This window comes from Dermacentor silvarum, chromosome 2 (assembly GCF_013339745.2).
Source record: "Dermacentor silvarum isolate Dsil-2018 chromosome 2, BIME_Dsil_1.4, whole genome shotgun sequence".
Classification (NCBI taxonomy): Eukaryota; Metazoa; Arthropoda; class Arachnida; order Ixodida; family Ixodidae; genus Dermacentor; species Dermacentor silvarum.
Genome location: NC_051155.1, coordinates 29281919 through 29307099, shown reverse-complemented (window position 1 = coordinate 29307099; position 25181 = coordinate 29281919). Strand labels below are relative to the sequence as shown.

General features: G+C 47.9%; 1 protein-coding gene across 2 annotated transcripts in view; it reads left to right on the top strand.

Moving 5' to 3' along the window:
* LOC119441395 (vacuolar protein sorting-associated protein 41 homolog) overlaps positions 1-24661 on the top strand; it is a 153711-nt gene extending 129050 nt beyond the window's left edge. For both annotated transcript variants that reach the window (XM_049661225.1, XM_037706019.2), the window contains 5 exons: positions 3087-3223; positions 9127-9226; positions 10362-10406; positions 12675-12751; positions 24436-24661. In XM_049661225.1, coding sequence (XP_049517182.1) covers positions 3087-3223; positions 9127-9226; positions 10362-10406; positions 12675-12751; positions 24436-24486 — 410 coding nt within the window. In that variant the 3' untranslated portion in view covers positions 24487-24661. The remainder of the gene's footprint in view (positions 1-3086; positions 3224-9126; positions 9227-10361; positions 10407-12674; positions 12752-24435) is intronic.
* The last annotated feature ends 520 nt before the right edge of the window (positions 24662-25181 follow it).

Here is a 25181-nt window from a genome sequence, read left to right as displayed (position 1 = left end):
ATGATCAAGACAAGACATGTTTTACAGAATTGCAATATACATCTGTTTGTTATAATATAATGGATGTGTAGCAAGACTACACTGAATAATTTGGAAATGTTCGGTAAAAGCTTGCCCTATGAATACTGGAGCTAGAAGTCAGAGTAGCTGTTGGGAGCATTCATTGTGATTTGTGAACTTTTTTTTGGTATTTGTGAATTTGCCATGTGATCAAGGCTAGAGATTATTAACATAATTGGGATATACATTTATTTCTTTTTATTTTAGTGCAATAACCCTATGCTGATTGTTCTGAATATTTTGGTGAACTTTACTCGGCCGATACTGGAGAAATCTCAGCCGCTGTTGTAAGCGTTCATTTTGTGTTGTGATCTTGAGAAGTTATCAAAGCTAGACATTTTTATTATAATTGTGATATACATTTATTTATTGTAAGTGCAATAAAACTAGTCATTTTTGGAAATGTTAGAGTAATGAAATACTACGTTGGATGGCGCTTTGAGTCCTTAGAAAACCTGTGAAAGGTCCTGGAAAGTCCTGGAATATCCTTGAATTTTTTTCATGGAAACCTGTACGAACCCTGGTATATACTCGGAGATAGCTCCAACACTGCTGATGATGTTCATAAATTCATTCTGAAGCCATGTTGAGAATCTGTTAACAGCTTGTGTTTAAGTAGTGCTTGAAATGGGTGGCAATGACCTTCTCGTACATGCTTTTTATAACACTAAGCACGAAAATAGACCAATAACTGCTAGGATCATTGATATCACAACGTTTATGATCCGTAAGACTTTCGTTAATTTAACTCCAGTTAATTGGATACTGATTGTAGGTTAATTTGGTACCGACTGTTGGTCCTGGCTGGTGCCCATACATTTCTATGGGCCGAAACTTTCGTTATTCCGATTCTAAAATTAGCCTTTTCCAGATAATCTGAACTTCACTGGTCAGCATGCATGCGTCTGACTGCAGTGGTAACCTCAATAGCAACGCCTTTATTGGCAGCGTCTGTCTTGGTGGAGCTTAGGGGGCAGTGAATACGTTGAACACACACCTTCCCCTGCCGAAAATGCCTATTTTCAGCTTGCCATTGGAAGATTTTCAAGTCAGAACAGCAGCTCACAATGAATAATTTCAGTATTTACACGATCATAACGCACATTTTTTTCCAATAAATTTAATCTGAAAATTATCTACATGGTGCAATCAGATACAAAAGCAAAACTGCATTTGCACAGCCTATCATCACAGACAGTGTCACTACCATTGCTATCACAAGATGGCGACCCACCTACCTTGCTTTCTTAATGTAATGATGATGTACCACTTTCAGTCTTCGATTATGAAGGCTCACCTGCCGGGGTGGCTCAGTCAGCTAAGGTATTGTGCTGCTGAGCACGAGGTCACGGGATCGAATCCCGGCCACGGCGGCCGCATTTCGATGGAAGCGAAATGCAAAAACGCCTTGTGCTTGCGTTGTAGTGCACGTTAAAGAACCCCAGGTGGTCAAAATTAATCCGGAGCCCTCCACTACGGCGTGCCTCATAATCAGAACTGGTTTTGGCATGTAAAACCCCAGAAAGAAGAAGAAAGAAAAATATTATGAAGACTCATTCTAAGATATATTATTTTACATGCTAAGCTAGTGGCAACGATTTGTGTCACAGTTTTTGGCATGCCGGACAATTGCATGCGTCACAGGACAAACTAGCAAATGGGCTAGCCTAGGCGAGGGCCACCATCACGTTTGTGATTGTTGTGGAGTTGTTTGAGAAATGCAGGTTGTCAAATGTGCAATGTAATGTGCCTATATTTCCTTTAACCTGTGGGGTCTCACATGTTCTCTTGGGACAAAGGAACGACAACACAGTAGTGCAAACAATCACAAGGGCATTTATTGCACCTTTGATACACTAATACACACTAGCCGAATTACAACCAATAGAACATTCACACGGGCGCGCGACAAATCAAGGAAGTCCGACTCACCGCGACCCGATAGCGAGCGAATATGTTCGCCCCGTGCTATGACACCATCGCCTAGTCGTTCACGTGTACAGTCACGCGAACGGTGGCGCGCTCGAACGATCCGTGTTCGTCCATACCGGTGTCCTGTTCTAAGCCTCGCGCGACGGTCGCGCGAAGCGGGCCGGCGCAAGCGCGAAGCGTTCGTGCGTGTTGGTCGCCGATCCCAAGCCAAAGAGAGAGCGCCTCCGACCTTTTTCTCCCAAGTGACCCCGCCGTTCGGTAGCGTTAGCATCGCGACACTCACGCCATCTCTCGCAATGCGCCGCAACCACCGTCGGCACTTAGCTACGCGGTGAAGCCGGATTACAGGAGACGCGCGAGTCGCGCATCCCCACAAACCCAACGTAGGTGGGAGCTGTTTGCAGGATTAAAATAATTATTGCCACTATACATTGTTTTATGTTTGTGTGAGCACTCACTTAATATACTGAGTAGAGAACACGGTGTAAGAAATATAATTTAGGTGTTGACACTCCGCCCAACAGTGCAACCAGATATATTTCGGCACAAAACTGGTGCAAAACTGGCACAAAACTGACGAGCGTTCCTTGAGACACCAGCAAACAATGGCCTAGGTTACTGCCCCGACCCATCGGCCCCTGAGCCGCAGCACCCCCCACGCTGCTGCGCCGGCCACAGCTGCGGGGGGTGAGGCTGCCGCTCGGGCCGATGGGCCATTGCTACAACGAACAGTATCTGTTTGCACTCTCCATCGCGGCAGTGAGTGTCAACACCTAAATTATATTTCTTACACCGTGGTAGAGACACATTCGTGATGGTAGCGGCCCCTGAGCCGCGGCACCCCCCCACGCTGCTGCGGCCGGTGCATGTGCTACAGCTACACCGTGGCTGTAGCACATGCACCGGCCACAGCTGCAGGGGGGGGGGGTTGCGCTGAGGCTCAGGCGATGGGCCATGGCTACAGCAAACACTCTCTGTGCGCGCTCCCCACCACGGCAGGCGGCGAGTGTCAACACCTAGATTCTATTTCTTGCACCATGGTAGAGACGCATTCGTGATGGTTTGTGAAAGATGCCCTGTGCATCTGTGTGCAGCCTTCATCACAACGTTGCTGCACAAGATTGGTGCGCATGTCAACCCCATCCTGCTGATTGTGCGCATCCCCATGGGGCTGGACATCCCTCAGCTCCGGGACTCTCTGGTCAAGATCATGCGGGACTACAACCTCCAGGTACCGGTTGTTCACTGGCCGAATGTAGTTGGGGACCCCATTCTCAATTGGCCATTTTTTACAACACAATGCAACCTCATTTTAATGAAGTTGCATTTGATGCAAAAATACTTTTGTTAAGTCTAGTATTCATTATAAGCATATAGTATCTGTTACACACTGATATCGACCGGAAAAATTTTACATTCACTCTCCGGTATTTATATTAAATAATTTGGTATATCCGTCTTCAGTTATTTCAACATTCAACTGTACTTTTGTGTTTGTGTTCTCTAACATCTGCAGTGATGTTTTTTTGCTGTAAAAAGTATTTGTTTGTCACAGCTTTTCTTCTGACCATAATGTTGTTACCTGCAGTCGCAGAATTTAGAAAGACACTGATAACGTTGGGCCTTCCTACTTATGAGTTTAATAATTTCTCCCTCTGTAGGTCTCCATCTGCCCCTAAAAGCAGTTTTCATTATTGGTCAAGTACAGCGCTGTGTTATTTATCAAGTCTCAGTGTTTATTCATCTTCATGGTATCTCAACAAATGGGCTTCAAGGTGAAGGCTTTTTCAGGTTGAAAATAGACAGGCGGTATGAGCAGGCTACATGGATGGTGCCGAATGTTGTGAGTATTTTAGGGCTCGCTGAGGGACAAACAGGCAGAGGAGTGAGGCTGCCATGCCACTTCACTATTCACCTGTAAGGTGCACTTCCCCACCTCACCCTTGGTAGTTCCGTATTGTGCATGAAACATTCGTTTTAGGAATTGCTCCTTGTGATGATTAAGTGTGGGCGCAGGTTAGCCAGACGCACAAGAAGGCAACCAGAGACACAAAGAGACGTATTTATGACACGAACGGCACGTGGGACAAGACATGAACATGAACTATACAGATAAGCTGGTTCAGTGTCACGCTCGAGCACTCGCAGTTCTTCACAGGAGTCCGGTCTCGTGGTGACGGCTCGGCGGACTTGGCTCTGGCGGCGGTGGGTAAACGGGCGGCGGTTGACGTTCAGGGTGGCACCGGGACGTAGCCCGGTTCCGGAGCGTTAGCTCTGAGTTATAGCCCGAGCTCGGCACCGTAGCGGTGGGATGAGAGCCGGGACGAAGCCCAGCACAGCCGTGGGGTAGAAGCCGGGGCGGCACCCGGTTTGCGGAACAGGACCAGGACTCCGGGACGTAGCCCGAGCCTGGAACACGGCAGCGGTCGTGCGAGCGGGAACGAGGCCCAGCTCCGCAGGACCCGCGTCGATGGTAGAAGCCGGGGCGGCGCCCGGTTCGGAACAGGACCAGGGGGCTCTGGGTCGTGGCCCGAGCCCGGCAGCACGGCAGCGGTCGTGCGAGCGGGAACGAGGCCCAGCTCCGCAGGACCCGCGTCGATGGTAGAAGCCGGGGCGGTGCCCAGTTCACAGTGCAGGACCGGGATGCCGGGACGTGGGCCGGCGCTCAGTCCGCTCCATCTCGCTGCACTGCCCGTTCTGTCAGCCTGGCTGCCCCGTCGTTCTAGATGGTCTCTCCCGGCACGCGCGCCGTCCACGCGCACCAGCGACGCTAAATCCCGCGCTTTTCGGCCCCGCACGCCGAACACAAGAACGGAAAAGCCCGCGCATTTCATCTCTCGGCCCCGCACACCGAGCGCAAACCTTAAATTGTCGTCCTCCTACCACATCCTTCACGGGCCTAGAATTTCAACCAGCAATTGATGGCTTCATCCAGGCGCACACTTCTGACCCCTCACTCCCTCTCCCCTAGTGTGCGCTCAATCGTGTCGTCTGAAACATGGGGCAAGTGAGAGAACAGCACACATCAAGCCACCATCCTTCTTGGCTCGCCCTTGCATGTTTTCCCTTCCACCCACAGCAAACGGCACAATCTTATGGCACTTGGACTTTATACAGAACCTAGGTGTCTTCTGGGACCTGTTGGGGCACGCTAATGGAGGAAAGACTTTCAATGCAAGCCCAGTGACAGTTTGTTTTGTGCACTGTACCACACAATTGATTGGGTGCTATATGTAAAGGGGCTCTTCTTAGTTCGAACTTCGTTTTAGTCTAATAAATTTCCGGTTCGGAGTTCGAATTCACGAGATTCTACTGTACTACACCTGACATTGCTACCCGTATTTCATCAATAGCTTGCACTCTATACTTAGCTACTGTTGTCACCAGGATTGGTCATTTGGTGCTACAAATGATTTGAGAAAAACACAAATAAAAATATTCGTTACATAATCTGGCCTTCCTGCTACAGTTACAAAGTGGCCCGCCAGAAAGAATTCTTGAAAATGAACAGTGTGTCATAAGTTTTATATCAACTACTTCAGGGCTTCATTAGTGTCATCAAAAGTCCTGCATCAAACGTTTTATCAAATTTTTCATGGTGCCACACACCGCAGCTACATTACCCTTGCCTGGGCTATATGATCTCCATATAGATAATGTTTTCACACGCCCCCCCTAAAAGTTGCAAGTTGAGTTCCACTGTTCCATGTTTGAACGACCTACCACAGTGGACCGGCGACACTGGCTGTTGAGAACAAAGTCATGGGTTCAATTCCATGCTGCAGGACTGTCCACATTCTGACGGGCGTGAAGTGCAAAAAGGCTAGTGTACTTGGACTAATTTTAACCACCTGGGATTCTTTAATGTGCACCTAAATCAAAGTACATGAGCATTTAGGTGCACAATAAAGAACTCTGGGTGGTCAGAACTTGCATAAAACCCTTCAGTGCACAGTCCCTCATACCCTACTGTGCGGTTGCGAAAGTCAAGTCCAACAGTTCGGATTTTACATGTTTGGATGCAGTACATGCCCTGTTTCATTTGTAATAAACCAAAAGTACACATGATCTGCAGCAACGTTTTTAACACAAAAAGAATTGGGTTTTCTCTGTAAATAGAACAGCGTGACCGGGACAGTGAGAATGCTCCTCATTCTGTCTTTTATGAAGCAAGCATTTCATCGTCCTAGGACAGACTGCTCAAACCATTCAGTTTACTTTTTCGTTTGAGAACTTGCTTTTTCAAGTCCATCGTTACTATGTATGGCCTGTACTTCCTTGCTATTTCGGGTGAAGCGGGTAGGTATTGCCTCGAGACATGGCATTTAGCTGACTGCACCATGGAATGTAACCTCTGTGTAAACTTTTAGCAAAAGTAAGTGCGTCGTTTACATAAATTGCCATTTATACTGACACAGCATTTAGTAATAGGCTACCAAATTGCGCCTGCAGCCACAAGGTTGTTCCACATCTACTGTCGTGACCATGAGCACTCCCAAGGCTAATCTCGTACACGTATACAAATTCCCAAGAAAGTGGACGGAACAATGACTGCCACTGTAGCCTAATTGGCAAAGCACCGTGTGCGTAATGAGACTCCAAACTGCAGCAGGTTATCTTATAGTTCACTTTCATTTTTCTTTTCTTTATTTCTACAGTTTAATTGAACATGACATAATTTCACCTGTGCTTCCTCTGGCTTCATTGTCTGATGGCTTCATATGATTGTAACTAACCTGTAGTGTTCCTTTTAATGTGTTTTTTCTGTATGTCTGCATCACCAGCTTTCTGGCCATTCTTTGCTGGTCTCAAGCACAAAACTCTTCACAATCTTCAGATAACTAAACTTCATTATGTTGTGCCATGGTCTTTCTTGGAGTTGTATTTTTTTCTACAACTCATGAAAAGAATGAAAAAAAAAAAACGCAGCTTTGGAAAGTTGTTTAGCTAGTAAGCGTGAACGGGCATACGTGCCTGACGATCTGTGAACAAATTGATTCCCAAAACAAAGTGACACATGGAGTGTTGATGTTAAGGGGAGACGCTCCTCAGAAATATTTCTTTTTAAATAATGATGCTGGGTGAATGAAAATTCTACCACTTGTAGAGCTTGATCTCTTCATTCGAAATCTACTTTTAGTTTTAGGATATCTCGATAGTTTCATGTCCTAAGTGCCATGCATAAGTGAGAAGCAGTGCATGTTTGTGCAGCTGCTGGACATAGCAGTTAGCATGATAGAGCAGTGCAAAATTATTTTTCCTATCCCTAACACTCCATTGAGTGCTAATAAGCAAGATAATGTGATTCCCTTTACAGGCAACTTTTTAGGAAAATTTCGTATCTGGTGCTTCATATTCAGTGGCTGGTGCCCGAGTACATTAAAAATTTTCATCCTTAAAAAAATAAAGTGATTGCATTAAATTCTAGATAAGTGCATTCTACATATCCTAAAAATTACGCCCATCAAATATGGTCTTGATTGGAACACAATAAGTACATAAAATGTTGTGCACAAACGCCTTGTTTTGCCCAAAATATGAAGTTGAGAAAAATGCGATTGAAAGTTATAAAAGCTGTTTACTTCTGTTAATTATTATTATTACTTCCCGGGGAGATTGTAATGCGGCAAAGCTAACCTTGGAGAGAAAAAGCTTAGGCCTACCACCTTGCATGAGCCCAATGGCGTGCGACACCGCGGTTTGACGCATCGCACGCTTGACAATGTGTCATATCTGTGCATTTTCTTGCCACCTCGAGTGCTTTAACCGAGTTTATTATACTTTTCCCGATCATTTCTGGCTCTGATTTCATCATATGTGAAATAGGAGAGATCAATGTTGCTGAAACAACTAAAAACACAAAACCTGTTTCTTTAATAAAAATCGCCGTTTTTTTACCCGCCTCTCCCCTTAACTGAGTGTTTGGAGCAGTGTCTGTCACAGTCTAGGTTTAGGGGGCCAGGAGCTCCAGACTGACTGTATTCCCGTGTTCTGTGCATTGTGGGCACGTTAAAGATCTCCTGGTGGTCAAAATTAATCCTGAGTCCCCCACTATGGCGTGCCTCATAATCAGATTGTAGTTTTGGCACATAAAACACCTGAATTTATTTTAATTTAATTTTAAATCCTTTTTGTATGAGCGTTGGAGGTTTTGTAGACGCATGAGGCTGTGGTCAAGGACATGGTGGCAAAAAGAAAAAAATTATGGAGTTTTACGTGCCAAAACCACTATCTGATTATGAGGCACGCCTTAGTGGAGGACTCTGGAATAATTTAGACTACCTGGGGTTCTTTAACGTGCACCTAAATCTAAGTATACGGGTGTTCTAGCATTTCGCCCCCAACGAAATGTGGCAGCCGTGGCCGGGATTTGATCCCACAACCTCGTGCTTAGCAGCCCAACACCAAAGCCACTAAGCAACCACGACGTGTAGGTGGCAAAAGAAACTGATAGTGAAGGGAGGACCACTTTCAGTGCTTTCTTAAATGAAGGATTTTGGGTGTGAAGTATAGGGACATTGGGTTTTGTGTATTTAAATATCTTTAGATGAACTTTTTGTGCTTGCCAATCCCTTGTTTTTTACTTAAATTTCGCAACAAAATTTTGTTGGTATGTATTCAGTAAAACGTGCGGCTTTCTTCCTGTCTTGTTTCATACGGTTTAAGTGAAAAACCATCGTTGTATACACACCTTGCCAATAGTGGTGGGGGTGCGAGTTTTGACCTCGGGGTGTTCTTTTTACTTGTAGAAGCGAGCTGCTGCTGTTGCTGCAGAGATGTGAACTGGTTTTGCTGTTAGTTGGCAAAATAAAAGTCTGAACTAACCATGCAAACAATGCTGGCAAGCGTTTTTTCTAACAATGCAGTATGGTAATTCCATTCTTGCTGCAGAACTTCTGCAATAACAAACTAGCGGTAAGCACAGAATTTTCTTTTGAAGTTGTTGGAACAGAAATGCAGGCCACTGTATCCTTGTGAGGCTGTGGCAAAAAAAAATTGCATTTCTTGTCCGGTCCTTTTTTCGTCCTCATTTCTTGTGGAAGGAAACCTAGGTGTGACTTAGGCCATTGGTTGTACATGTTTTCAGGGTGTGTGAAACTGGGCATGCTGTGATTCAGTGTGTATATATTGCAGATCTCCCTGCGTGAAGGCTGCAAGAAGATCCTCGTATCGGATTGCATCGGCCTGCTGCAGAAGCTGCACCGGCAGCAGAGCCGTGGCATTGCCATTGCCTGTGAGTGGCTGCACTGGCTGCTTGCATATGTTTACAGGGTAGTAATGCTGCACAGGCAGAAACGCTGCGCAGAAAAGTGGGTGAAAAAGAATAGAATTGCTTCTCGGGTGCTTGTGCCGAGGTAGTGAAGCTACACTTAGGTGGCAACAATAGCCAGCGTGCACAGTAAGCAATAATTTAGTTCAGTTGTACTGTTCAAGCCTGTCCGACATTTCAGAGCAATGTTCGCTGCTCACTTTGGTTTTAAGATTTTACTACGCTGTGTACATACATTACGATTAGACACACCTGTGAAATAGGCTTGTGCGAATGTTACTTTTTTGGTTCAAGTGAAGTTAAAGTGAATAGTAATTAGTGTTGAATAATTCTAAAGCAAGTAGTGCATATAGTTGGGGGATTTACCACAAAAACAGCTGAAAAATTAAATGAAACCCTGCACATACTTGTTCTTGGAACAGCTGTTTCCCTGGCATGCAAATATGTCTTGCCTGCGGCACACAAATTGCCACCAGCAACATAAACAATTTGGGGAACCCTTGTGAAATGCACTGTGTTCAAAACCACTTCTGGAACTGCACCACGCAGCAAGAAAATACGAAAGAAAAAAAAATCATGGGTTGTGACATAAATATCCCGTGAGCCCTTGGCTCTGATATTAATGAAGGCATTGTAGGAACGTTGCTTGCATGACCTGATCGATGCAGTGGGAGAGAGCTCATGCTGTGGGGAGCTCACCTCCTGACACAATTGCATCACAACATTTCATTTGCCTCCATGCATGCTATTACTCAAGTCTATTTGAAAATTCGTGTTGTAAAACCTCTCATGGATGGTGCTTCGCAAAATATCCGATGTATAACCAAAATTTCCAAGCGGGCCTGTTAAGGGGGCTTTAAAGAGTGTACCATACTCTATCCAGGTAAGTAGTGCTCAGATTAATTAGCTATTTCAGCATAGACTGATTGCCATTTTCAGTACAATGTGTTTATTTATTGCACCGAATGACTGTTTTGCGATCCAGGGGGTTGACATACAGCCTTTACATAAGCTGCTGCTGTTCTATGCATATTTTAGCTATGTTTTACGCTTGTTTCTAGCCAGCTCTGAACAAAGCGTCCGATTTCTTTCTTTCCAGATGACCAGCTATGCCATGCTTGCAATCGCCGGATACTCTCCAAAGGCAAGCACTTATCTCAGCTTGCTGTATTTTTAAGTGCATTTTTCTTTTAGACCTGTGTAGACTTCCCCTGTGTACGATGTGAACCAAATTCACTTTTGAATGGTTGCTTTTGTATGTATGACTTACTCATCTGCTTTGCTTGCACATTCTTGTACATTTGGTATTGATCTTTGTTTCCTCTCTGTTGTATCTTTTACAACTCTTTATTGAGGTTACAATGCACACTGCTTTGCAGTTACAGGTGTTCTGGCTTGCTTATGTCCCGAGTCGCTGTCTGCAGCTCTGTTTGGGTTCGGGCATGGTTCAGGTTCCCAGATACGGCCGCTTGAATTGTGGTGGCCGGAGACGGCAAGAGTGGTGCACGGTGCCTTGCCAATTGCATAAACAGAACTCATTACGGTTGCTGGGCAGGACACAGCACTCTCCCATGTGGTTCACTTACCCTTAGGGTAAATAATTAAAAAGAAAAACGCTTTGTTGATTTGGAACGTACGAACTGCAACAGCCTGTTTCCTCATTTCTCTTTAGGAGAAAAAAAAAATGGTTCTAAATGTATAGATGCTGCCAACAGGAGTGTTTTGGGGGAAACATATTTGTTATTAAAATAAGAAAAGTCTCAATGAAATTATTCTTTTGTGGAGAGAGCTCTTGGTTACTAGTAACATATTGTTAAATCAAGGTTTGGCCTTATGCTATCTAAACAAAAATGGAGCACCAAGCGAGTTGGAACGGACTCACCATATGTAGTGCATAGAAACCAGAGACAAGGATAAAGTAGGGACTAAAGCCCCACCATCTACGCAGCAACACCGCTGCTTTTGCTTAGTAGTGAGCACCTTTGATGTGTGCCACCATTCCCCGATTCATAGCTCATAGCACTTTTGCTTCCACAATTTTCAGCATACCAGATTATTGCTTGAATTTCTCCTTTCACTGCCATTGCACGCTCATATGTCTATGTAGCAGGCAACAGTAGTTTCCACTCGGAACGAGAAGCTGAGATGACGCAAGTTGCAATTGAAGCTGAAGGGATGAGTGAGAAACGAGTGCGGAGGAGAAGGATAGTTTGGCAGTACTGAACCTTGTCAATGGAAGCGAGTATGCAGGGGTTTCAGTAGGGATGGCACGAGTCCCGTCTTTCAACTGAAGGGCGGATTAAATATACAGGGTCACAGAAGAAACAGGAAACAAGACAAAACTGAAAAATGTGGTGACAAAATCAGCTGTCGCCTGAGGCGAGGTGTAGTTACTTGTTAGCTATAGAGCGAAGCTCCTAATTAGAATAATAGGTGCCTGGCTTACACAAGAGTGCACATGCTTTTCAATATAGAATGGTTCGGCAACTTCACGGTTGCAACGATACAAGTGCCTCATGAAATGGATGTGTCAGTGAAATTTGGAGAGCAGCCATGTGACTGACCTAATAAATGAGCTGAGTGTACCATATAGTAAACTGAAATGTTCCCTCAAGCAAACATTGATACACTGGCCAGCTTTGCCACTGTAAGCTTTGTTGCAAGACAGCAGGACCTTGTAAACAACAATTGCAACAGCATGTAAAGCTGGTGCTGTGGTTAACTGTACACGCGTTAGACAGCACTTGTGTCATCCGTAGTTTTTCTTTGTCGCTATCTCTGTCACACTGTAAATCTGTAATATGCGTAAATCTATCTATATGTGTGAACTGCTATATTGAAACAGTATAATAAGACTTGCCATCTGATTTAGTTCAGCTTTCATGCTGGTTGAAGTGGCTGGTTTATTCAGAACCATACAGTGTTCACCTACAATTGTTAGTGAACTTACACTTTGTTTCGTTTTGCCATCTGATTTAGTTCAGCTTTCATGCTGGTTGAAGTGGCTGGTTTATTCAGAACCATACAGTGTTCACCTACAATTGTTAGTGAACTTACACTTTGTTTCGTTATTCTTGCCAGAGTTGTGACTGTAGTAGTTATGTTGTCAGCTTAAGTTCTGTGCCTTTTGAGAAATGTTTATATATATATATATATATATGCTTTTTGGCCTTTAATAATTGCCATGGAGCACATTTTGTGCGTCACCATGCTCTCTGACACTGAACAAGTTTGCCTCTAGTTGAACAGCCTGTGTGTGTTCACGAGGGAGACCTGATTGCCACTACGTAGTATGGTTCTAGTTTCTCAGTACCATTAAGGGCACTTTCTTTCTTAATCTCCGTTTGTTTTTTGGGGATTCTCATGTTCTGCCAGTGGAGCCAAACAATATAGTCTTCTGTGGGTTGTGCAGATGTTCGCCACCTGGAGGACGTGGTAGTGTTTTTCTGCAAGCATGCCTTCCACAGCAACTGTCTTCCCAGTCTACCAGTGAGTGTTTTTGCTGCTTGGCTTGACTTAGTGTGGCAACTTGCATTATTGCTTCAGAGGGAGAAGCACGAAGTTATAACAAGGCGAAGGGCAGAAACATGCTGCAGCACTGCTTTTATTTTCTGTTCCGTGCTTTGCCCTCATTTCCTTCCTCAGCATTCCACAGGTGCACTTGACTTCCGTGAATTCGACTTGGGTTAATTCGACTTTTCGGTTACTTCGATCCCAACAGAAGGCCTCGGCTGGCGCCCATGTATTTCTATGGGCCTGAATTTTTGGTATTTAGACCATAAAATTGGCCTTCATCGGATAATTTGAACTTGACCAGGTAGCACTCATGTGCAGCAAGCCCTATGATGACCCCAATAGGGAGCCCTTCAGTGGCAGTGTCTTGGTAGAACTTGCGGTACAGTGAATACACGTCATCTCCCATCGAAAACTTCTGTTTTCAGCCTGCCCTAGGAAGATTTTCAAGCAATAACCGTAGCGCACAATGTCTCATTAAGGTATTTACATGATTTTGAGGCCCACTTTTTTTATTTATTTTTTTTTATTCAAGAAAATTAGGCCGGGAATGCCCGGCGTGGTGCAAACGGGTATGAAACCGAAACCGCCTTCGCGGCGTTTTTAGGCTTTACCTCATAACACGTAAGTATTGTGGCAAAGCTGACTTTAGAGGAGACATGCAAAGAAGCTGACTTTAGAAAACCGGCCGCCATTGTGCAACACATATTGTCACCCAGCTAGTACAGCTAGAATAGTTGACCAGCAACAGATAGGCAAAAAACACGACAGCCTTTAACAATGGCTGGACCTCGGAGAGCGCGCGCACAACCACGAACTTCGTAGATCTCGCCTCAAGGGGCCAGTGTCACCACGTGCCAACTTATTTCGCGTCATTGCTCCCTTCTCAAAAGCGACCGGCCCGGTCGCCTCAAGGGCAACGGGCAAGCACTATGGGCAAGATTTCCAACATGAAAAGAAAAAAACATAGAGGAATGTACACAATGCTGAAGCGGTTTGTAAGGGTTGCTTATCTCTCGCGTCCGTAGTACGGCTTCATCCGTACTACGTGGACGACTTCAGCATGGGGACGGCGTCGGTTCGAACTAGGATCAGAGCTTTGAGGCACCACCTCGTAGTTCACATCACTCAGGCAGCGTACAACTTCGTAGGGGCCGAAATAGCGACGCAACAATTTCTCCGACAGCCCACGGTGTCGGATAGGTCCACACCCACACGCGGTCGCCTGGTGAGTACTGGACGTTCCATCGGGTCCGGTTGTAACGGCAGGCGTCGGTATTCTGCTGGGTGCGGATGCGATTCCGAGCAAGCTGGCGAGCTTCCTCTGCTTTCTCGACGAACTCTTCAGTGGTGTCATTCCTTGTGGTTCCGTGGTCTACCGGCAGCATGGCGTCTAAGGGGGTTGTAACACGATGTCCGTAAACGAGCTCGAATGGTGTAAACTCGGTGGTCTCCTGCACAGCGGTATTGTAAGCAAACGTCACGTATGGCAAAATTTTATCCCATGTCTTGAGTTCCACATCAATGTACATGGATAGCATGTCGGCCAATGTTCTGTTCAGGCGCTCTGTTAAGCCGTTAGTCTGGGGATGATAGGCTGTGGTCCTTCGGTGGTCGGTATGCGTCAGCGTGACGACTTGTTGCAACAACTCCGCTGTAAACGCTGCGCCGCGATCAGTAATGAGCACAGAGGGTGCACCATGACGAAGCACGATGTTGTGGACGAAGAAGCTGGCGACTTCAGCAGCAGTTCCCCGCGGCACAGCTTTTGTCTCCGCATAGCGAGTTAAATAATCGGTTGCCACGATTATCCACTTGTTTTGCAAGGAAGACGTGGGGAATGGACCAAGAAGGTCCATTCCTACTTGCTGGAACGGCGCCGGAGGCGGATCCAAAGGCTGAATGAGGCTGGCAGGCTTGACGGGTGGGACTTTACGTCTCTGACAGTCACGGCACGTTCGCACATAGCGCTGAACCGACGAAAATAGGTGTGGCCAATAGTATTTCTGCTGTATGCGCGCTAATGTCCTCGCAAAGCCTAAGTGGCCGGCACAGGGATCGTCGTGACACGCCTGTAAAATTTCCTCGCACAGCGCCATCGGAACGACAAGAAGGAACGTTTCTTGGCTGTTCTCGAAATTTTTCTTGTACAGGACATCGTTCCGCAGGCAGTACGATGTCAATCCTCGTAAAAGTGGGCGTGGGACAACAACGTCAGCTCCCTCGAGATATCAGATGACTGGAAGCAGTTCAGAGTCTGCACGTTGGTAGTCAGCCATGCGCACGTCGACGACACCAAGAAACGGCAAATCTAGCTCCAAGTCGGAGGATGTCAAGGGAATAGGAGAACGTGACAAGCAGTCAGCATCGCTATGCTTACGGCCCGATCTGTAGACAACAGTCATGTCGTATTCCTGGAGGCGGAGGCTCCAACGAGCGAGGCGACCTGACGGGTCTTGTAGATTGGCAAACCAGCTGAGTGAATGGTGGTCACTGATCGCTCGAAATGGACGGCCGTATAAGTAAGGTCGGAACTTGCTGATGGCCCACACGACTGCTAAACATTCTTTTTCGGTAGTTGAATAATTAGCTTCTGCTTTTGTAAGACTATGGCTCGCGTATGCAATTACACGTTCTGCGCCGTCTTGCCATTGAACCACAATAGCCCCGAGTCCTACGTTGCTTGCGTCTGTGTGAAGTTCAGTTGCCGCGGTGCCATCAAAATGCACCAGCACTGGAGTGGATTGAAGGCGTTTGCGCAATTCGGTGAAGGCCTGCTCTTGGTCTTCCGTCCACGCAAAGGGCACATCTTGTCGCATCAATATTAGACCCTTACCCAATTTTCTTGCTAGAAAATTGGGTACGCATTACATTTGTACTTTGTTTAGGAGCTTTAATGTCGTTTTTATCCTAATTGTCTACTTTGGATGCATAAAAAGTTTTTGGTTCAGGAGCATGTTAGAATCGAGCAAATATGTACTGTAAAATGAATAAGCTTTGGTGGTATTTCTGCACCTTGTTTTATTCGACCTGCCAGATAATTCAATCAGTTTTATTGGTCTCATCAGGCTCGAATTAATGGAATTCAATTGTATGATCGATGAATTCTACCAATAGCTTTATGATGGGCTGCAAGATATGCAAGCATTTCCATGCAGTGTATATATTGAAGACTGCATTCTTTTATATTTGGTCATATTTGTGGGTTGTTGATGTTGCCTAAGCCATTGAGGCAAAATCTTCGTTCATTGCAAAGAGGAACAAGGACATTTGCATTTGAAAAGACGGTAATAAACTACAAACACAAAAATATATGAATATTGCGAAGGTCTGGTACTTCACAGGAGTACCGACCACCGCAGGTTCGGGCTTAGCGAGCCGTATGCATGCATCAGCCGTCGCCTCGCATTATCTAGCGTGCCACTGTGCACACCCTCGTGACCGGAAAAGGGGGGAGGGGGCAAGGATTGCTGCGCACGGAAGAAAACACAGTATTGCCCTAAGTTAACGGAAACAGTTTATTTGCCTCCGGCGACACCCAGCACTGCAGAAACGCCTGGTCCCGGGGTGGTGCAGGGATCAAAGAGACTCCTGCATCAAGGGTAAAAAATACAGAAAAGGACGCCACTAGGCACATTGCTGCGGGAGGATGGCTCACCGCGATACGCTGCTAGTGAAAAGTGTCTTCATGTCTTCTTATGTCTTCAAACCTCTGCAAGAAAGGCACCAATCCAACGCCTTCGCTTCTCAGCATTTTTACACACACAATATCACTGCAGCACCACTTTTTCTCTTTTATGAAATTGTAAGGAACTGTTGTTTATGAGTAGGGTAGTGGTTTAGGCAAGTTGGTAGCATTCCATGACAGTGTGCACACAAACTAGGGTACACCCGCTGTGGTGGCGTGCTGGCTTCGGCGTTATGCTGCTAAGCCCGAGGCTGCGGGATTGAATGCCGGCCACGGAGGCCGCATTTCGATGCAAGTGAAATGCGAAAACGCCCGTGTACGATGCATTGGGTGCATGTTAAAGAATCCCAGGTAGTCAAAATTATTTTGGAGTCCCCCTATGGTGCTTAAAATGATATTTTGGGTTTGGCACATAAAACCTCAGAATTCAATTCAATAAACTAGGGTACGGAAACAGGAGACAAGCTCAAGTTCTTGTACTTGTCTCGTCTTCTGTCTCTGTACTCTAGTTAGTGCACAGTTAGTGTTGTAGATAGGCCTGTTAAGCTTATTACATGGTGGTGCAGCCTGCACCATGTTATAATTACAGCGCTACTATAGTAGACACATTGCAGCAGAAAGCATACAGTGCACGGGCATTTGTGCGGTGTTCTTTTTTTTTCTGTGTTCTATCTATCAGGTAGTTGAAGTTGCAGTTCTGTTGACCTACTAAACTTGCTACAATCCTTCAATTTGTTGTCAGTTTGTTGGCTGCAGTACAGTAGAACCCCGCTGTAACGTTTTTCACGGGACCGTAAAAAAAAACGTAAGAGCCGGGAAACGCAAGAGCCAGGAAACAGGAAAAATTGAGAAATGGGAGTAGTGTTGAACTGCACACAATATTATTTTAATTCTTACGTGCGACAAAAAGTAGTTTCGCCCGACAGCCGAAGTATCGATTGCGATGAGCTATACACAGTAAGAATAGTAGTTTTATCGTCTGTATAAACTTGTAAACATTCGGTTATTAACTAATTAACAAACACGGTGTCAGCGCCCACAGGCAAACATGAACACATCACACTCGATTAGCGCGGACACGCACAGTTAAGCGCCGCTGCAGAAGCGAGCGAAGTGACCTTCGTGCTGTTGTCTATCGCTTCAACCCAAACTGAGCGCCGAGAACACGCAGCACACACAAAGCCACGAGCCGCCGACGCACCTACACTGCGTAGAATCTGCCCCCACGCAGATCGCTTTCAAGATACGGCTCGCGGGACCGCGCGCCGCCGCGCAGTATGATGCCAGAGCACAACGCTGCCCGCTATCCCCCCCCATTTTGCTCCCTCGCTGATGCCTCGAGCGCAACGGAAGGAGGCGCGCTTCTTCCCTGCTTTTCTTTCGCGCGCGAGACGCGGTCGTCGGCTCCCCTCTCACGCTTTCACTCGCACATTCAGCATACGGCCGCGCGGCTTCCCTCGCAAGCTTTTACTCACACATACAGCATACGGCGCGCGGCGACGTATGCTGTATGTGCGAGTGAAAGCGTGCGAGGGGAGCCGACGACTGCTTCTCGCGCGCGAAAGAAAGCATACGGCGCGTGGCGACGGCGTTATCGCACTTGGACTTTATACGGAACATCTATGAGCCAAAACCAATTTTAGGGCCGCAACGCGTCATAGACATCAACTTTAGATAGCAAAAGCGGATATCAAAGGCCATACTTTTGCTGGCGGAAACCGAAAGTACGTAATAAATGTCGCCCCCAGCACTTCGGGCGGCCAATGCCATCGTCAAGCAACCAAGCCAAACGACATGAAAAGTCAAAATGGCCGCTCGGGCCGGCGCGGTGTGGCAGTTCGCAACGTATGATGCGGGAACGGTCCCACAGTTGCGACGTAACAGCGGGGTTACCAATGCATTGGGTTCTATGGGAGCTGTGCCGGGACCGGCCGAAAACGACGTAACAGCCGGGAAAACGCAGCACCCGGGAACGTAACAGCGGGGTTCTACTGTATTAGTCTGCTCATGCAGAGAGACATAGGTGGTTGTAATATTATTCATGCCTTCTGAGCTCAGTGCTGCTGTCAGTAAAATTGAGAATCATACCGCTCAGTGAAGTGTTCAGGGCTGGTATTTTGTAGTGATGCCTTTTGGCACTTCTCACATTTGTAAGTGAAGCCTTGTTCGACGTTCCACCCTGGAAGGAGCGTCGCTTGACAACTCACGAATGTGAAAAGCGGCGAAAGACATTAGCATCGGGAAAAGGCATCACTAGAATATCGCAGCCCTGTATGGCCTGCATTAGGCACCTATTGTTGACCTGAACGTTGTTGCAGAAACTTCCTGGTACATTTAGTTCCTTTAGCAATAGTGTTCCACACAAGCACCTAAAGGGAAAAGTGACACTGTGGTGCTGTTGCATACACAGAAACATTGAGAATTGGAATGCATTGTATTGACATCTTTCTCTTGGATCCAACCTTGGCACTGTGCTGCACATGTGCCCAACAACCATGATGTGATTCAAGTCTGAGACAACAGAGGATAACAATGCTTCAAAAAGTATTTATTACATTTGCAGCTAATACTGCAAGCAGGTCAGCTAGCTAGCTGTAGTCAACACCACTGAAGGATTATTTTTTTTTAAATGCGCTTCATAATGAGGGCCCTGGCATCTGCTGCCATAATACACAAAGAATTCCTCGCGTGCGAGTATTCAAGCATCGGCGAGCATTTCCATGCTCAGTGCTTGTTGGGGACCAAGGAGATGTGGGCGAGGCTAGCAGGGTTTCATGCAATTCGCTCAAGGACCCTGGTAGCACTCAAGCTTCCTGTGCACAGTCTACACATGGAAGGTCTCCCCTTCTTCCAAACGTGCTGGCACAAGGCTGCACGGACGACGGGAATCTTGGTTTGAGGGGCAGCTGCCTTGATACACAAGAATTCTCACAAGCCCGACTGCAGGCACAAATAAAGTTTGCTCCAATCCAATCACAAACCATGACCATGTTTTCGGCGAGACTACTTTCAAGATAAGCCGAACCACCCATGACCCTATTATAGTATTGTCGTAGTGTCACAGCACCACTTAGAAACTTGCATAGATGGTGGGGCAAGATTTTGCTTATGTACTTAGTATTATAAGAAATTCTCATCCTGGCAATAGGTCATTATGCTTGTCATGCAGCTGAAGAGTTTCCATAAGATTTGAGACAGTGCACCTTACAAGTTAAATGACGTACACTGCGAAACCTGTGGATTTGAAGGAGCTTTTCAGACTAGATGTACAGTCTGTTTCACACTTAGGGGAAATCTCGGAGCGCATTGCATCGCGATGCGGCGAGCGCTGTAGTCGGGTGCCGACTCCAGCGCTCGCGCAGGCGCAGACACTTAAGGCGCGTAATCTTGCGTCGGGAATTGTCGATGCGGTTGGCGGCCAGCCGCATCGAGCAGTCGACGCGGTTCAAGATAACGCGCCTCCAGCGTCTGCGCCTGCGCAAGCTGCTTCCAGCACCTGACTCCAGCGCTCGCCGCATCACGATGCAATGCGCTCCGAGATTTCCCCTAAGTGTGAAACAGACTGTAGATTTCAATTTTATTGCGATAGCAATTATATGGACACTTCAACCGAATTTCTGCCGTCGCCGTCACCGTCACCGTGATGAGGTTCCGTATAGATAAAATCTTCGCCGCGCGCCGTATGCCCCAGCGGAAGCGTGCGGGGACGCGCGCTATCACGGAGAGCGAATGCACTCAATCTCCCACGCGCAAGCAAGGAAGCGGAAAGCCAGCGTCGGAGGGAGCAGGGGGGGGGGCACTTCTCTGCCAACAACCGCGCTCGTCGCTCGACCGCACAGTCTCTTATCTCTCCCACGCTCAAGCAAGGAAGCGGGAAGCCAGCGCTGAAGGGAGCGGGGGGGGGGCGGGGGGGCACACTTCTACGCTGCCAACAACTGCGCTCGTCGTTCGTTCGACCGCACCGTCTCTTATCTCCACACGGCTCTGACCTTTATGCGCCGTGCATTCGCCGCTCAGTTTCCGTTGAAGCGATAGACCGCACGTACCTTCGCCCGCTGCGCGGCGTATGCGCTGTGGGGGTGCGCGATTCTCACGCGTCCCATGATGTTGTTTTCCCCGCATGTCTCCTGTAGTCCGGCTTCTCTGCGTGGCTAAGCCCGGCGGTGGTTGCGGCGCGTTGCGAGAGATGGCGCTAGTGTCGCGATGCTGCGTAGTGTCGCGATGCTGCGTAGTGTCGCGATGCTGGCGCCACCGAACGGCGAGGTCACTTGGGGGAAAAGGGTCGGAGGCGCTCTCTCTTTGGCTGGGGATCGGCGACCAACACGCACGAACGCTTCGCGCGTGCGCCGGCCCGCTTCGCGCGACCGTCGCGCGAGGCTTAGAGCGGGACACCGGTATGGACGAACACGGATCGTTCGAGCGCGCCACCGTTCGCGTGACCGTACACGTGAACGACTAGGCGATGGTGTCATAGCATGGGGCGAACGTATTCGCTCGCTATCGGGTCGCGGTGAGTCGGACTTCCTTGATTTGTCGCGCGCCCGTGTGAATGTTCTATTGGTTGTAATTCGGCTAGTATGTATTAGTGTATGAAAGGTGCAATAAATGCCCTTTTGATTGTTTGCACTACTATGTGTCGTTCCTTTGTCCCAAGAGCACATGTGAGACCCCACATCTGGCGCCCAACGTGGGGCCTCTTGGGGCATCGGACGATAATTTTAAGTTTTGCTCGGTTCGAGATGTTTCAACCGAAGCGTAGTCCTAGCGTGGATTTTGAGCGCTAGTGTCGGCGGCATGCTTTCTTGAGTGAGGCGACGGTTGCTGTAGCGTGTTTGAACTTTTCAACATGCTAAGCCTTTTCGCGAGTGTTTTGAAGTACACTCGTGGGTACGAGAGCCACGTGGTCTGCATCCTGGGAGAGCGAGGCCTAGCGCCCGCGGAGCATTGGCAAGCCTGAAGCGAGTGAGTACGGAAGCCTCGTGGGTGGTCCGAATTTCTTATGTAAATAGCTTCTTCTACGTCTTTGACTTCGGATGTCGAGGCTCAGGGAGCCGGGTGGCCGCGGGCCACGGGTGCCGCTACGGGCTGACTGGTATTGCGGCCTGGCACCGGGCGCTCCGACACCGTCTGGGACGGTGGGCGCCGTCAACTCGGATGCTGTGTGCACCGAGCGGAGTAGGACCACCTCACAGAGCTAACGTCTCCTCGCGGCTGCCTGTTCCTGTGCCCATTTTAGGTGTTTTTTTTTTTTTTTTTTGATGCCGGTTGTTGTCAAAGTAGCGACGCATTAGGCCTAAGGCTTAACAAAGCCGCCTGTCGCACGTTGAGGGACACAACCTGGTGGACCGTGGTGTTGAGGTGTCGCACATTGCTTCCTTCATTGGTTCGCCTCGCACGAATTGAAATTACTCGTTCGACTCAAGAAAGTAAGCTTTGTTCACGTGAACTTGGCATCTGAAATGCCGCCTGAAATTTTGGCTAGCCGAATTGAACATCGTACCACGTGGGCGATGCGTATGCCGAATTCCTCTCCCTTGCACTACTTTAGTGTTTGTCGAGTGCGTTGAGTGTACGCAGCGTGAGCGGAGTCACCCCTGGTTTGCTGTCACCTGCACATCGTCAGCGCTGCTGCCCCGGACTACAATCGAGCTAGGCTTTGGAGATGCCTGTGGTCAATTCGGCGCAGCGACTTCGGCGGCCGCCAATGTCCGGCTCGCAGCCCTCGGCGGCTGGGAAAAGAGCCGGCAGTCACCAACGGCTACTGCGGCTCTCGTCAGCAGGGCGCGAGCGACGCTTGCTCGTGCCGACTTCTGCGTCGCCGTTTCCGGAGTCCAGGGCTGGAGTCGTGCCATCGAATCTGCAGACGTGGTGCTGTGACCAACGGATGCCAGCGGTGAACCCCGGAGTCAATGTCGGCTCGCACGTTGTGGATAGTGCGTGGACATTTACTCGGCGGCGCCACTGTCGCATGTACTAACTTTTGTTCGCGACGCGCGCGTTGATAGGCCTTGTGACATGTTTCGCCGGCGTATGTGTAGTGATTTAAGGTTGGGGGGATGTGGGGATACTTTTGTTCGCGACGCGCGCGTTGATAGGCCTTGTGACATGTTTCGCCGGCGTATGTGTAGTGATTTAAGGTTGGGGGGATGTGGGGGTGCGCGATTCTCACGCGTCCCATGATGTTGTTTTCCCCGCATGTCTCCTGTAGTCCGGCTTCTCTGCGTGGCTAAGCCCGGCGGTGGTTGCGGCGCGTTGCGAGAGATGGCGCTAGTGTCGCGATGCTGCGTAGTGTCGCGATGCTGGCGCCACCGAACGGCGGGGTCACTTGGGGGAAAAGGGTCGGAGGCGCTCTCTCTTTGGCTGGGGATCGGCGACCAACACGCACGAACGCTTCGCGCGTGCGCCGGCCCGCTTCGCGCGACCGTCGCGCGAGGCTTAGAGCGGGACACCGGTATGGACGAACACGGATCGTTCGAGCGCGCCACCGTTCGCGTGACCGTACACGTGAACGACTAGGCGATGGTGTCATAGCATGGGGCGAACGTATTCGCTCGCTATCGGGTCGCGGTGAGTCGGACTTCCTTGATTTGTCGCGCGCCCGTGTGAATGTTCTATTGGTTGTAATTCGGCTAGTATGTATTAGTGTATGAAAGGTGCAATAAATGCCCTTTTGATTGTTTGCACTACTATGTGTCGTTCCTTTGTCCCAAGAGCACATGTGAGACCCCACAGCGCTCGCTGCCAGCGTTTTGACAGCCGTTGCCTGCAGTCATTCAGTGTGATCTATTCATGTTTGTTTGTGCGCGCTCACACCACGCTTGTTCATTCAGTTAGTAATAGTCGGGCCACATTTTCCAACGCACGCTACACATGCAATGCTGCCCAGATCGGCAGTGCAGCACTACAGGTGTGTCCCTTCGCACGCACTGCCCACGGTAAGCGCTTCTCATCAACACCACCGTTTCACACGCGCCTTCTCGTGGTCATCGAGTCTCTCTTCATGTCGGTCTACTTACGCCGCAGCACACCTGCTTACTTAATCAGCTCATGTTTACTACAATTCATATTGCTACCAAGGCCGCTCACCTTACTTCGTGTGACATTGCTGTGTTGCTATCGCATTCATTGCTTCGCCCTTAGGGCGAAACTCTGACATTTTTTTACTAGCAAGCTCACAAGTTTCACCCTCTTGCAGCAAAAGGTGTGAAGCTAATTTTCGATATTCTGGCCTCATACACACATACTTGCAAGTGCACTTCGAAGGTTTTTCTTCAGAAATTCCAGCAATAAGAGGTCAATATTTCTCTTCACTGTGCCTGTAAGCAGTTCTGGACTGACCACACTTGTAGCCAATTGAAAAACAGCAAGCACTTTTTATTTTACTGCGGCATGGTGCATGGAGTGAAGCAACCATGCTGCCAGTCGTAATCTCATTGGCTTGTTCCAGCCACAGCTCTCACCGTTATGCCGAATTACTGCGACACAAAGCCTACATGCGATGAAGCCTGCTATCATAGATTGGCAGAATAAGCGGATACTTACTCATACTCACTCACCAATATTTTTGTAGGCTATGTGCTCTCTCATACTCATGTGCACTCACACTTGTTCCCGCTCACATACTTTCCACTCACACTCGCCGACAGTCACCCGCATTCATACTCGCGGCCACTGACTGTCACCAACTTCTATTGATACTCGCATTAACTAGCACTCACTCCTATTTATACTCGTGTCCACTCACACACTTCATCACTCACTAACGCTCTATCTCACAGCCTGTGAAATGATTGGGAGAGACTATGAGTCAGCAAACCCATGAGCGAGTATGCCAACCTATGCTTACTATTGAGTAAGAACATGCCGAGTGCGTCAATTTCCCTGTTAATTTTCGTTGCACTAAGTGCAGCCACTGAAAGCATGCTCATCTGCTATTATGTATGCTGGGCTGAGCATGTCCATTTTGTCGCAGATGTGCAGCCTCTGCAGTGCCGACAAGCAAGCACAGAGCCTGGGTGCCTGAAGAACAACGCTTGGCGGATGCTGCTCATTCATAATGCGCTACGAGGAGGTTGTGCCGATTGCTACCGGCACTGTAACGGCGTTAAAACTGCGGAAGGGTGGTGCGCATACCAAAGGCAACATAAGGGCTGAGGGAGAGAGTGTTAATAAAAGAAGATGCTGTCCAGAGCACAATTGTGTACAGGGAGTATGTGCATGTGTTGATGATCCAGTTTTCATGTAGTTATTATAAGAAATAGAAGCTCCATGTAACGGACAAGAGTATTATGAAGTAAATAAAAGAATTTTTGCACCTAATTCTTTTTTCAATAGTGTAACAAATATATGCTTACCGGCCTGTTACCAGTAGAAGGGTTAAGGGGCCCTGACCCTCCAAAATTATCACCGTGGCAATATACTGCTCAGCACAACTTATATATGTATAAATTATAATATACAGTATAGACCACTTCTAACGTAACCACTTATAGTGCAGGACCGGATATAGTACGGTCTTTTCAGACTCCCGTTAATTTTCCCATAGCACTCCATGTATACCCATACCACTTACAGTGCAGCCGCGTGAGACGAAATACCAGTTATAATACGGCTTCCGCGGGAAAATCTCGCCGACAAGGGCGGTAGCAAGCACGCTTCTCAACGAGGTGTGCCCACCGATGGAAGAGGAGATCAACGAGGGCGATGCAGAGGAGGAGC